The sequence below is a fragment of the Saccopteryx bilineata genome, chromosome 2, assembly GCF_036850765.1.
Source record: "Saccopteryx bilineata isolate mSacBil1 chromosome 2, mSacBil1_pri_phased_curated, whole genome shotgun sequence".
NCBI lineage: Eukaryota > Metazoa > Chordata > Mammalia > Chiroptera > Emballonuridae > Saccopteryx > Saccopteryx bilineata.
The window spans coordinates 307,912,231-307,927,416 of record NC_089491.1 but is presented as its reverse complement, the minus strand read 5'-3'; the positions used below and the strand labels follow the sequence as shown (position 1 = coordinate 307,927,416).

General features: G+C 39.2%; 1 protein-coding gene across 5 annotated transcripts in view; it reads right to left on the bottom strand.

Annotated features, from left to right (window-relative positions):
* Positions 1 to 260: 260 nt before the first annotated feature.
* CD84 (CD84 molecule) overlaps positions 261 to 15,186 on the bottom strand; it is a 31,240-nt gene continuing 16,314 nt past the window's right edge. Inside the window, exons 2-8 of one of the 5 annotated variants that reach the window (XR_010729396.1) lie at positions 12,702 to 13,049; positions 9,713 to 9,964; positions 9,201 to 9,320; positions 7,561 to 7,593; positions 7,413 to 7,471; positions 6,101 to 6,254; positions 261 to 3,089 (exon numbers count right to left, since the gene is read on the bottom strand). Coding sequence is in view for 4 of the 5 variants with exons in the window: in XM_066261654.1 (XP_066117751.1) it covers positions 3,024 to 3,089; positions 6,157 to 6,254; positions 7,561 to 7,593; positions 9,201 to 9,320; positions 9,713 to 9,964; positions 12,702 to 13,049 (917 nt within the window). In the remaining variant the exon portion in view is untranslated. The remainder of the gene's footprint in view (positions 3,090 to 6,100; positions 6,255 to 7,412; positions 7,472 to 7,560; positions 7,594 to 9,200; positions 9,321 to 9,712; positions 9,965 to 12,701; positions 13,050 to 15,186) is intronic. The other 4 variants (XM_066261655.1, XM_066261656.1, XM_066261654.1 and 1 more) reach the window with 4 other exon arrangements.

The window sequence follows — 15,186 nt, the reverse complement described above, 5'->3', positions numbered from 1 at the left end:
ACCTGGTAAAGCCCAGGCTTTACTATCTTGGCTTACCAGTGCTTTCCACCAGAGGACCCTGTCACTGAGATTTCAACTTCGAGTACATGCTAAAAAACTGACACATCTTTGATCTGACACAAGATCCTGTTCCATTGAAAGAATATTTTGATTTTATAGACCTGTTGGTCACAATCTAGTTTGTCTGGAAATTTGTGAAGAAAAAAATAAGATCACACTCATTTTATTTATTTATTTAATTTTATTAAATTTATTGGGGTAACATTGGTTAATAAAATTATATAGGTTTCAAGTATACAATTCTATAATATATCATCTGTATATTGCATTGTGTGTTCACCACCCAAAGCCAAGTTTCCTTCCATCACTATATATTTTCACACTCATATTGCAGAAGGAGAATCTAAAAACTGAGCCCTGGGGAATGTGGTGAGTAGCTTATGTCTTCATAAATCAGAAGATTCATAAGAAAGAAAGAGTAAGAGACAAGAACATGATGGTTCTGAGTCCTAAAGGCCACATTTAAAATTCCTGTGCACTGGTTCCACTTCAAGTTTGTTTTTCTGGAAGGCCTAATAAAGTCTTGCCTCTGATTCTTATTCTTTCTTTTCTTTACTTTTTAATTTCTTTTTCTCCCTCTCTCCCTCCCCACCTCCCCTTCCCTCCCTCCTTTCCTTCCTCTTTCCTTGCCTTCCTTCCTCCTCCCTCCTATTTCTTTCCTCCCTCCCTCCCTTCCTTCTTTCCTTTCCTTTCTTTCTCCATAAATGCAGGGTTTTTTTTTCCTGTTGTCCTGCCTGGGGTTGTTCATGGGCACTTAGGATTTAGCTGGTTATATTTGTTAACACATAAGGTAAATAGTTTTTCAAATACTCACTTAAATGTTCTGCACAGCCATGGTGGGGGAGGGGAAGGGCTTGACTTTAGGGTAAACACAGTTTCATAATATGCAACATCATCTCCCAAGTTTCCTCTGGAAAATGACTTTGCTTCTTTTAAGGTCTCTTGTTTTGATGATTGGGTTACACTTAGTTCCCCTAAAGTGCCAAAAATAAAGCTTGCCAATTCCTTTTGGAGAATGGGGTACTGAGTAGGGCTTCTTGTTGTTGCTGAGGCTGCTTGACTTGTGTATTAGTCTGGTTCTGTAGAGAAACAGAACTAATAGGAAATAGATATAACAAGGAATTGACTCATGTAATTATGCAGATTGAGAAATTCCAAGATCTGTAGTCAGCAAGCTGGAGAGGTGATGGTACACAGTTCCAGTGAATCCAAAGGCTTGAAATTCAGGAGAACTGATGGTGTAAGTTCCAGTTCAAGTTCAAGTCTAAAGGCAGGAGAACACCAGTGTCCCAACTTGAAGACAGGCAGAGAGACAGAGATAGTGATAGAGACAGATATATGATAGAGAATAAATTTTTCCTTACTCTGCCTTTTTGTTCTATTCAAGTTTTCAATGGATTTGGTGATGCCTACCCAGGAGGAAGAGAATTAATATGCTTCACTTAGTCTACAAATTCAAATGTTAATCTTATCCGGACATTATTTGAGTAATGTTTAACCAACTATCTGTACATCCCATACCCCCATCAAGTTGAAATAAAATGAACCGTCATAGAGTGATACAGAAGGAAAGCTTGGCCAGAAAGAAAATTTTACGAGGCTTTGGAAGTAGAGCCTGAAGAAAAATGTCCTAGCAGTCTAGTCCCTATGGAAAGAGTATTTTCCAACACATCATTTGGGGATTGTGTCTGCACTGCTGAGAGCAACAACTCTGATGGTTTCTCATGCCATATGGTCATGTATAGTTGCACTGGTCCAGCCAGTTGTACCATGAACAAGGGTTCCTGGGCAAAGGGGCAAGTGATGGCTGAAGTGCAGCCCATGCAAATATTGATCAACTTACGACCTATGCAACTTACGACCATTCAACTTTATGACCACAATTGCTAGCCATGACTGCTCCGCATCTGGCACGCAAGCGTTGCCTAGCTGGGCGTACGACAGTGTGGACCAGCTTCCGGCAGCACTACCATCTCCACGTGCACCATTTCAACTGTTATCCCAGACTCGGTACAGCAATTTGTGTTTTGTGTCTTGGATATTTTTTATCAAACTCTTCCCAAGATGTCTACCAAGAGGAAATTGTCTTTGCAAATATTAAACCAGTTTTACTGGTAATGCAGTGTTTTACTTAAACCTGACGAATGTAAAAATAAGAAACAAAATGGTGTAGAGATGATACAAATGGCATAAAATGAACAAAAAATTATAATATATAACAATAATGAAAGAAAATTATGATAAAATATGATTTAAAGATTTTTATAACATCATTTCACAGTACTGTACATGTAGCCTACTCGACTTATGACCAAATCGTGTTACTACCGGTCTGTCGGAACCAATTGTGGTCATAAGTCGAGCACTAGCTGTACTCTACTCATCAAGTCAAGCACTTGGGCAAGGGAGAGGGGGCCTTTGACTAATTTGCTCAAGGTGCTGTGTGGACTGGTAGACGCCATGCACCAGGGCTCCTCACATATATTGACTATAAGCAGAACATTCTAGGTGGTGTGCCAAGGCATAATCCTATTATGCAAAATACTGATCCTCTCTATGTGTTGAGTTGCTAAGAAGGGTCATCACCTATAGTCATGAGAAACCTCTAGCCACAAGGAGCCTCTGGATATGAGCAATCTTGATTGTTTACCCTGTTGTGCTATAAAAATAAAAATATTTTCTACATGTACTATGATGTAAAGAAGATTGGGAAGTGCTCTGCCCGGGGACTTGCCTTATGATTCACTGATAAGGCAGCCATTTCAGCAAGGGCACATGTTTATCTGTTTATTTAGGCACAAGCAATGCCCAGCAGAAGAGAGTTTTCTGTTCTGCTTACATGTTGGAATGTGATGATTTACCATCTTCAGGTAAGATCTGGGCAGAGAAATTCTGGGTCCAGGGCATCTGTCATTATCTATGGTTGTAGTTAAGTTTCCATGGAGAGAATGCTGTCTGGCAGCCTAGATCACAAATTCATAGCTTGAAGTCCCAGGAGGTTTGCTGTCCTGAGTGCTGTTTTTTTCCATCTGTGCTCAAGAGGAAAATGAAAGACATGTTAACTGAAAGATGCTGCTGGGAAATTGCATGTCCCATGAGATACCCAGGAGAATTATGCAAATGACACAGGGAGATGCTTCAGATTTCCTCAGTGCTGGGGAACTCAGGGGCAGCAGGGCCTTGCCCTTTGCTGAATCTTTCACCTCTGCTTCAGCTACCCCATTTGAAAGTCCTTGGGTCATCAATTTCTTCATCCAGCAAAAAGCAGGGAAGAATGAGGGTACTTACATTAATTTTGAATATAGGCTTGAGGCAACACCCAGGCTCAAGCTACTTGCCTCCATGTTTCTAGTTGAGCCCTACTTCCTTCTGTACTCCAATAACTGTATCTTCACCTATACACAGTGGCAAGTCATGTCTGCTAGCATCTCATGTGCTCTAGTTTAGAACACCGTAGACAACCTTCTCAATGGCTTGAGGAGTCTTTGGTTTTAAATTATATACTGACTGATGAATAATTGTCATTCAACTTGTTTAGAGGATTTGCTTTGAGATGTCTCAATGCAGGATTTCCTGATTAATTTCTCAAATATATTCTTTTCCAACTTTATCTCTTTGTCTGTTTTCTTCCACTGTCTTTTTGATCCTGGCTCAAATATTTGAGCACCCTGCCTCTCACTTCTTTTTCTCCTTCCTCTTTCCTTTTCCTTCTATTTATTTATTTATTGATTGATTTTTAAGTGAGAGGCAGGGAGGCAGAGAGACAGACTCCCTCATGTGCCCCGCCCAGGATTGACCAGGCAATCCCTGTCTATGGCTGATGCTCTGCTCATCTGGGGCTGCTGCTCTGTTGCTCTGTAATTGAGCTATTTTAGCACCTGAGGCAAGGCCATGGAGCCATCCTCAGCACCTGAGACCAACTTGCTCAAACCATTTGAGCTATGGCTGATGAAAGTGGGGAGAGAGAGAGAGAAAGAAGGAGAGACAAAGAGGAAGGGGAGGGGCAGAGAAGCAGATGGTCGCTTCTCCTGTGTACCTGACCGAGAATTAAACCCGGGACTTTCACACATCGGGCTGATGTTCTACTGCTGAGCCAACCCTTTTCATTCTTTGTTCCCTCATTTGTCCCCTTCTTTTCCTTCTCCTTTCTTCCCTCTTGTGATCACTGAGGAAAAAAGTTCCTCTATCTCTTTCTCCAAAACACTTGGGATATATATCTTTATCATCAAACTGTCCTATGCACTTTCCTAGGTTCCTTTGTAATTTTCCTACTTGTCCAACTCAAAGGTGCCTTATGGAATCAACTCTTATTTCTTATTTATGGATTAATTTAAATTTTATTTCAAGTTCCCAATTTATTCTTCCACTATTCATTTATAATTACTTTCCCATTTCTCTAGACTCCTGGGTTTAAATGTATATTTTATGATTAGCTTTCTGAATATTAACTCAGCTATTATACAGGAATACATACAAAACATTTGATTAACCAAGAGACCCCAAAGCTGTCCTTCTGACTGCAGCAGAAATTAGGACCTTCAGACAGTGACAACCCCTCAACAAATCTCCCAAACTGTAAGTCCTGTGAAAGGACAGGGTTTACCGTTCCTCTACATATTCCACAGAAGGACACTGAGGCACAGGGACTTGTGCCACTGGATGGTTGTGCAGATTGCATACTGTTAAGATCAGCTGAGGGAGCAAAGGGGAACTGCAATTCAGATTGTGTTCTACTTGCCAGTCTGTGCACCTGCACCTGGTGTTGACCCATAGGGAGGCACCTGTTTTTTATTTTCATACTGCAAGTTAACAGTAGCCCTGGGTATTATAGAGGCTGGAGTTTCCACATTGCATTCAGGGACTTAGTGGATTCTGCACTTAACAGGCAAGATCGGCACCCCAGGCAGGATAGCCATTGACCTGGGGAGTAGTGCTTTGGGCACATGTGGAAGTACCTAAGACCAAAGCCCTCAGCCATTATTTCTGACAAGTCTAGAGAGGAGTCCCAAGGAAACCAGCTGGTCCCTCGTTGGATGAATAGGGTATAGCAGAATGGTTGGAACAGATAGGACAACAGGAATAAAAAATGAGAAAAAAATTATCTTTTTCAGAGTACTATGCTATAGAATAAATTGTGTTTTCTGGCTTCTCCTTGGTGGGGGAGCACTGTAAAGCATCCAACATCCCCTTAGTAAGTGAGCTCAGGCATGAAGTTATCAGTCCCCCTTCCTACTTGTGTTAGTAGGATGCAACAATTACCCTTCCCTGGTTGAATTTCCATGAGGTGGACTTCTTTCCAGCCCTTGGCTCTGTTTATCCAACTTTGAAGAGGATGAAGGTCAGGTGAGGGTGCCGTGGGAGGGCAGGTAGCAAAAACCTCAAGAGGAGGGTTCTGCATAGTTAAAACTGAGTTTTTCTCAGTCAGAGTTTTAGCTTTCCATGGGCTTTATGGACCCACCTGCCCTATCAGTCCAAGCATAGTGCTATATTCACTAGGCAGACCTCAGTTTCCCCTTCACTCCTTATAGACTTCAGGGATCAGGCTGGCAAAGGCACAGAGGAAGATTATACCATGTGGAATCCTGATACAGGGTGAAAGTTTGGGAGGGACAGGTAGGTGAAAGGCAGGCAGGAGAAGAGGGTCTAGAACAGAATAACTCTGAACCTGCCACAGATAGACCAGATAGTCAAGTTCAAGGGCATCCATCTCAGTTTTGTGTCCTTGGAGTTTCTTTAGCAACTTGTTCACATGTCAGTGGCCAAATAACAGCCCTCACCATACCAGGGACTCTCCTGTGGTTTGTTCCCTAAAGAGGGCACTTCATTCCTAATCACGACTCTTATCTAACCTTGATCCAGGTCCCCATGTAGAAGCTTAGGGCCTCAACCCTGGAGGCTGCCATGGGGTGAAAACTGGTCACATTCCTGTCCTCATAGAGAGAATTATGGCATCATTTTTCTGATATGGTATTTCCTAGTTGGACCACCAGATTCTTGGTTGTGGCTTCTGTCTAGTTAGTAGTAAGCAGAGACCTGCCACCTGTGACTCTCTGTGCTGGAGGTGCTGATGTGGATCCTTGAGTCACATCAGCTCACCATGGATGGAAGGATTTCATCATAGATTCTGGACTCTGCTGGCTGGGCATTTCTTGAAACCATGACGTATGTGTATATTGTATTGTTGGAGATAGCATCTGTGTCACAAATAAAGATAGAAACATAGTATGAGAAAGTGAATGCTTTTTTAGAGATAGTTTATTTTAACGTTTTCTTTTTAAGATGAAGAAATGAAGTCCTAAGAGCCAAATGGTCTCCATTTTCTTGAAATGGATGCTTAGGTGCTTGGACCATCTCTCCCTCTTCTAGGGATTGCATGTGGTATGGGAGGCACCTGGCTCAATCCTCAGCCAGAGCTCAATGGGAATTCTTTTCTACTTCGTCGACATTAGGCTAAAGAGACTTTCCCCAATCTCTGTGTGGGTGGTCAAAGTAGCTCTCTTACCAGGATCTTCTTAGTATTTCTGGTACTTAGCATTGACTTTCTTGCATGGCTAATTGTTTTTTTTTTTTTTCATGAGAAGGTCTTGGTTTCTTCAACTAGATTGAGTCTCTGTAGTTACACAATGTGTTGGATTCTTCTGGTGCATACCTTGCTATTACCACCTCAATGTTAAGTACATAGCAGATGCTCCACACATATTTATGGCTTGTTTGATTGACTCATATAGCCAAATAGTTATTAAGCTCCCTTTATGTGCCAGGCTCTGTGTGAGACTACAGAAAAGCAAATATGGGAGAGATGTGTCTCTGCTTTTAATAATTTATGGGTTGGTAGTAGCATTCATCTCAGTGTACCACTTTTCTTTGCTTTTGACATGGAACATTTTATGGTCAAGTTGAAAAGTCTAGTCAGAATTTAGGGTCTTCCTGTTCCAGGGCACTAACATATTCACACATAACAGGAAGGATCCAATGTTTCAGATTTTAGTCCTGTCTAGCCCCTGCTTCAGACTTGGTAAGTGAGCTAGAACAAGTATTCTGTCTTGTCTCATTTGTATTAAAAAATGTAGTCCCTTCTTTCCCAAGAGGCCATAAGGAATCAAAGACAGATATATCTTTGAAAAACCCTGAAGGTCACCTGTGGCCTGGGCAGGTTGCATGACTTCGCATCATGATGGCAAGCCTGTGCCTATCAATTATAAGTATGGTAGTTAACATTTACTGAATACTTATTATAGTTCAGGAACCAGGCCAAATGTTTTATATGTGTAATTCCATTTAACTCATTTAATGAATACATGCAGCAATCCTATTAATATGCATATTTTATACTTGAAAAAACAGAAACTTACAATGATAACATAACTGGTAGCTGGTAAGTGGTCAAGCTGGGACTTTCGACCCATACTGTCTACAAAACACAAGCTTAGTTTTAACCACTCTGGTGTGAATTCATCTCTCCCAATAGTCATCCAGGGAAACTTATGGCTCAGAACTTACCAGGTTTCTTATCGAAGGCCTTCACGTAGGAACCTGAGGAGTCAGACCAAAGGAGAGTCAAGAACATGGAAGCAGAGGGAGAGCCTCTCTATGTCCAGGCTTGTTATTATGATTTGTGGGAGAAGGCTTTGGGTGGACATAAGGTTAGAAGGAATAGGAGGGTGTAATGATCCCCTAGGCCCAGGGCAGTGGTTCTCAAACTTTTTGAAGTCGGGGTGCATTTAAAATTCTACAAATAATTGTAGGTGAATTATATACAAATTTCTGAGAAATACGTTATAACAATTAAGTCAAATGTTAAAGAAAAAAAATAAAGTCCAAGCATGCTTTTATGGTAATTAAATGAAATAAATATGATAAAATTAAAAATTTATTCTGACATTAAAAAACATTTTTATGTTACATTTTTTGAGTTATGTTTTTTAGAATTCATAAAAGAGGGGTTAAAAATAAAAAAATGACAAAATTTATCTTTTTATATATAGATACATTCTTAGTAAGATTTAGTAAATTCAGCAGATTCTAGTGCAAATGTGTTAAGTTTTTTCATTCCTATGTTTATGAGAAATATGAGCCTGATGTGTCCTAGCAATTTCTTCAATGTTTGGGCATATATTTGAAAGGCAAACTCTCATTTTCTTGTCAGTACATTAAAGAATTCCTCTCTTTTTACTCTTAATTGTGTTAAGGGTAGAAAATCCTAATTCACATAAATAGGATATTGAAAATTATAGTAAAATGTTCAAAGCTTTTTAAGATATTGCCATATATTCTTCTTTTATAGAAATCCAAAAGGCTTCAAGAGACAATTCCTTATGTTTAATCATCAATCCAAAACCCCCACCATACATATCATCTTAACTTTATACCAAACAAAGGATAGAAGAAACTTGCCTCCAGTCTTTCTGGGGAACATGGGGGGTGGTGTAAACAATCCAGCACCACAGCTTAACAGCCTTTTGCAACCTAATCAGGAAAGTGAGGTGGGGGGTTGGGCAGACTATCAGCTTACAGCCAATTCCCCACACCTCTGTCCCCCCAAAATCTAAACTCCAAAAACCCTGTTGGTTTTTTGGTCACCAACAGGCACATATTTCTCTGGAATATCATAGGGTGCAGGGCACACCTGGAAATCTTCTAGGGAGCACCAGTGCACCCTGGTGCACACTTTGAGAACCACTGCCTAGGGTGTTAAGATAAAATTTTCTGAATTGAGAATGGTACAAATACAGGAGGATCTAGAGGTATCAAGAAGAATCTAGTGATAACCATCAAATATAAAATTAATACATGTTCCTCAATGACTCTCCAAAGGTCATAGTCAAAATATTATAGAATTGAAAGTGACCTTGGAGACTTTCTAGTCCAAACCTTATTTCACATGTGAGAACACTGAGCCAGAGAGGTAAAGATGTATGTCTAATGAAGCACAGCTTATTAATGGTAGTATGAAACTTCAGCCCAAGCTCTGGGCCCACCAAATACTGGTGATCCCATGAGCAGATTCTGAAGATCATGCAGAGTTGTGTCATAAATTCAAATGTTGACTCTGGAACAAAGGACCTCTCCACATCACCTTAAATAAAGGACTTCAATCCCAGGAAGAAGGATGGCACATTTCCACAATGGGAAAATCTTACCTTGTCTTCTCTTGTACAAAAGAAACAAAAGCACTGAAGATAGAATGATTATAGTCAGAAAGAGCACAGCCAGCCCACTTAGCAATCCAGCGTGGCGAGTGTGGAGGCCCATTGTGATATCTGGAAATGGAAAATGCAGTGAGACATCTTTCAGAAAATAGGCTCAAGAAGCTGGGCAGGCTTGTCCATATTCTAGGGGCACTATCAAAATTGGGTGTCCTCTGGGAGAGTACCAAAGCTTTGGGGGAAACTATATTTTCTGCTATTAAAAGTCAGGGTTAGAAACTGAAATCAGGGACCCGATCAGGAGTTGTCTCAGAACGCACTGAAATGCCTGACATTTCTCAGAAGATTCTGGAATAATTTCTGGGGCTTTCCGGGAGGAGATGCCTTTGGTGACCAGGCCTGGCATAAGGGAAGCAAATTCCACTGGAGAATGAGGTCCACATTCAGGCCTTACAGCTCTTAGAATGATTTGTAAGACTCCAGGGGAGATGGACAGAGCTGGTTACCTGCACAGAGCTGCTGGGCAGAGATGGAGTCAGAGTTGTTGCTGACAGGGTTCCAGGCTGTACAGGTGTAAGTCAGAGGTTGGTTATCGGAAGTCTGGAAGATTTGAAGGACACTACCTTCTTTCCCCAGGGGACTCCAGCTATACATCACATTTTTTTCTTCTTTGTCCACAGAGCATGTCAGTGTGACATTACAGGTACTGTTCACAGATGACATTACTTGCTGAGTAATTTTTGGCTTCCCAAGCCTACCTATGAGGAAAAAACACATTAGCCAGTGGTAAGCTAGAGCTGGCCTATACTAGTTTATGACAGCTAACTGTTATATTTTTAAAAAAATTTCAAATGTTTGTTAAATCCAGTCATCATGAAAAAGCAAAGACTAAAAACTTATTTTAGCCATATTAAAAATAAACCTAAACAATTCTAAAAACTCAATACTTTTAATTATTTTAATATTTTATTTAGAAAGTTAAATTTAACAGGTGACATTGATCAATAAATATACATAGGTTTCAGGTAAACATTTCTTTGGCATTTGAACAGTTGATTACATTGTATACCCATCACCCAAAGTCAAATCATTTTCCATCACTGTATATTTGGCCATAATTACTCCCTCCACCCCCGCTGCCTCCCCCTGTTAACTACTTCGCTTTTACCTATGTCTATGAGTCTCAGTTTTATATTGCACCTATGTGTGAAATCATATAGTTCTTAGCTTCTTCTGATTTACTTATTTCACTCAGTGTAATGTTCTCAAGGTCCATCCATGTTGTCATAAATGGCAATACATCAGCATTTCTTATGGCTGAGTAGTATGTATTCCACTGTATATATGTACCACATCTTCTTTATCCAGTCCTCTATCAAAGGACACTTTGGTTGTTTCCATGTCCTGGCCACCATGAATAATAAATACTGTGATGAACATAGGGGTGCATGTATCTTTACATACCAATGTTTTTGAGATTTTTAGGTAGGTATCCAACAGAGGGATTGCTGAGTCATATGGTAGTTCTTCCATCCAAGTACTAACCAGGCCCGACCTTGCTTAGCTTCTGAGATCAGATGAGATCAGGTGCATTCAGGGTGGTATGGCTGTAGACCATATGGTAGTTCTATTGTTAAGTTTTTGAGGAACCACCATACTTTCTTCCATAATAGCTGTACCAGTTTACATTCCCACCAGCAGTGAATGAGGATTTCTTTTTCTCCACAGCCTCTCCAACACGTGTTATTACCTGTCTTGTTGACAATAGCCAATTTAACAGGTATGAGGTGGTATCTCACTGTAGTTTTTTTATTTTTAGATTTTATTTATTCATTTTAGAGAGAGGAGACAGAGAGACAGAGAGAGAAAGAGACAGAGAGAGAGAAGGAGGGAGGAGCAGAAAGCATCAACTCCCATATGTGCCTTGACCTGGTAAGCCTGGGGTTTCGAACTGGCGACCTCAGTGTTTCAGGTCGACATTTTTACCCACTGCACCACCACAGGTCTGGCCTCACTATAGTTTTGATGTGCATTTCTCAAATAGCTAGTAAAGATGAGTATCTTTTCATATATCTGTTGGCCATTTGTATATCTTCATGGTAGAAGTGCCTGTTCAGGTCCTCTCTCCATTTTTAAATTGGATTGTTTATTTGTTTGTTGCTGAGCTTTGTGAGTTCTTTATATATTTTGGACACTAATCCCTTATTAGAGATGTTGTTTGCAAATATCATCTCCTGTTTGGTTGGCTGCCTTTTTGTTTTGTCAGTTTCTTTTGCTGTTTTCTATACTTTCTATTAAATTTCTCTAAGAAACTTAAACTGTCCCAAAATAATCTTCTTAAAGGGGGGAAAGGTTCTGATGAATAACAATGATGATTATACAACACTGTGAAGGTACTTAATACCACTAAACTGTATACTTAACAATAGCTAAAATATTAAATGTTATGCCATGTATATTTTATAACAATACATTTTTTAAAAGAAAAATGGTTTTTATCCTATGATTTCATTCTTGGTCATTTATCTCAGAGAAATAAAAACTTATTTCAGGTAAAAACTTGTATAACAAATATTTATAGCAGCTTATTTACAATAGCCCCAAACTGGAAACAACTAAAATATTTCTCAATAGGTGAATGGTTAACAAACTAGTACATCTATACCATGAAATGCTATCTTGCAAAAAAAGATATAGACTACTGATACTTTCAATAATTAGGGTGACTCTAAAAAAAAAATTACATTGAATAAAAGAGCCATTCTCAAAAGTAGGCATACTGTGTGATTCCATCTAAATAAACATTTTAAAAATAATATAATTATACACATGAACAATGGGTTAATGTTTTCTAGGCGTTTGGGAGGGGAGAGGGGTAAGTAATGGGTGACTATAAAAGGATGAGGAACTCCTAGTGATGGTACAGCTCAGTATCTTGATAGTGGTAGTAGTTACAGGAAGCTACGTATGTCAGTAAATTACACAGAGCAACACATATAGTCACACATAAATGAATGCCTATAAAACTGGTGAAATATAAGTAAGCTCTATTTGCTGTGCTGATATCAATTTCTTGGCTTTGATATTGTTCTATAGTTGTGAAAGATGTGGGTGCAGTAGGTATAAAACCTCCCTATCCATGTCTTTATACCTTTCTATGAACGTGCAATTATTTAAAAATAAAGGTTTTTTAAAAAAGTATTTTGCATACAATATTTCACTTGATCCTCACAATAATTATGAGAAGTGAATAGTATGATTATTCATATTTTATAGAAAAGAAAAACAAAGCCATGGGACAAACTGTTGATGGAAGATTACATTGCTAAAAGCAAGCAAAGACACAGCCTCTTGAAAAGTATTAATATAGTTACATAAGTATTTATAAGTATAAAATGATTTAGGGAACCAAACAGTCAGAAATATAGGTGCTTTTTAATAGCAAATTTGCAAAGTAAAAATAAAAAGCAAGCCCTCTATCCTCCCACAACTTACGATAGACTTGAAGGTTGTAGCTCTTGGTGATGGTGACCGACTTTTCAGAGGTCTTTACAGTTATGTCAGCTTTGTAGATACCTGCATCTTCCAACCTCAGATTGCTGATCTCCAGGTTGTAGTTCTGATGTGAGATATTTATTCGTTCATAATAATTTTGATGGGTCACGGTAACTTTGGGAGCTTTTCCTGAGTCTGGTACTACAAGTGCAACAGATGTTTTGGAATTCACCCAAACAATGATGGTAACTTGCTGTAAGTCTTGGATATTTAAAGGGAAAGTAACTGGCTCCCCCAGAATCCCATTCACTGTAAGGAAGTCTGTGTTGCTTTCAGCTGCTTCTGGACCTGAGGACATAAATAGAAAATTATAGCCATTTGGCTGTTGCGCCTTTGAGAGTTCCCTGTTTCCCTGGGCTCAAGTCACCCTTAGGAGCTCACGTGGATGTAGATCATCCAGTTTCTTGAGAATGCCTTTTCTTTTTCATTCTATTTTATATATATTTAATATGTTATGATGACTAAATTTTCTAAAAGTTTCTCATTCAAAAACAAAATTTCTCAGTGAATATCCAGGGAAGTATTTTATTAAAAAACATGTTTACCTAGACTTACAGACTCTGAGAACTAGAAGGGATTTGAGAGATGAGGACCATAAGCCTCCATGAAGTCTGAGATAGTAAATGTCTTTCTCTCCTAACATCATATTGCCAAGTGGTAGAAGAGTTGGCACAAGAGCCTGGATGGCTATTGTGGTCTTTGCAAAAAGAAAGTTACATTTATACTTCTATTCCTGGAAGATACAGTATTTTAGAAGCTCTGGAGTAAGTACTCCCAAGTTGATCATTTTTGGGAGTCTTTTTTGTTTACTTTTATATCACCAGTCTCTGGAAGAGTACATGACACATAGTGGGTTGTTAATAAATATTTCTGAAATAAATTAATATATGGAGTTCATTTATGTGTTGCCTAGAATCTTTTAGAATAACTTCTGAAGTAAAGTTTACTTGTTCATTCATACATTTATGAATAAATGCATATATTTATTCAAGATCAACTTTGTTCTGGATATTATGAGGATATTTATTAATTCACTGTATAACACAAATGTTTGTGAGCAAACTACTTTTTTTTTTTGTATTTTTCTGAAGTGAGAAGCAGAGAGGCAGAGAAACAGACTCCTGCATGCGCCTGACCGGGATCCACCTGGCATGCCCACCAGGGGCGATGCTCTACCCATCTAGAGCATTGCTCCATTGCAACTGGAGCCATTCTAGCACCTTATGTGGAGGCCATAGAGCTGTCCTCAGTGCTCAGGCCAACTTTGCTGCAATGGAGCCTTGGCTGTGAGAGGGGAAGAGAGAGATAGAGAGAAAGGAGAGGGGGAGGGGTGGAAAAGCAGAGAGGCACTTCTCCTGTGTGCCCTGGCCAGGAATTGAACCTGGGACTTTCACATGCTGGGCTGAAACTCTACTGCTGAGCCAACTGGCCAGGGCTACAAACTACTTTTTTTTAAAAAACTTTTTTAAATTCATTTTTAGAGAGAAAAGAGAGAGAGAGAAAGAGAGAACGAAAGAGGGGGAAAGAGCAGGAAGCATCAACTCCCATATGTGTCTTGTCCAGGCAAACCCAGGGTTTTGATCCAGTGACTTCAGCATTTGAGGTCGATGTCCACTGCGCCACCACAGGTCAGGCAGCAAACTACTCTTTTAAGCGTTAGGAAAGAAAAACAATGCCAGGAGAAGAAGATTATATTGGAAGATTACATTGCTAATTATGTAAGGAGTTGGGGATACAATGGCGAATAAAAATAGATATAGTTCCTGCTGTATAGAACATAACAGTTAAAGACAGAGACCAATGTGGATCAGATAACCATAAATGGTTAGTACAAAATATGTAAGTATTATGGTGATTGAGAGAGAATAGCAGGGGGACTTGATCTGTTTTGGGAATCCGGAACACTTTTTAATAAAAACTGAAGGATAAATGTTTTTAAAATCTGAGAAAAAAGAATTAAATGTTCATTTTCTTTTCCTCCATCACATAATGAAGATAAATTGACTTAATACATAATTTATAAAAGAAAAAGCAATATAATTATAAGATGTTATTTTTTCATCTTTTTCTTATTCTTTTATTACTTTGTCATTCTCACTGAGCTCTATTTAGTGAGAGTGTTTTGAGTCATCATGGATGATATTAAAAATATTAAATAACCAATAGACACAGGCACTGACCTAACAGTAAGTGTATTAGCCATAGACAAATAATAGGGCTAGTCTTATGAGTACTGGCTGTATGTAAAATCCAAAGAGCAGGGCAAATTTTCCACATAAGTGGGTTCATATTGACCCTGGAATTTATTCAGGGCTTGGCATGAAGAGAGCAAGAATAGGGGTCACTGAGAGTAAAGCTCATTTGGCAGTGTCAGAAAAGCAAAAGGATTTTTTTAACCCGATGGTTCTCACTAAGGCCACCTTAG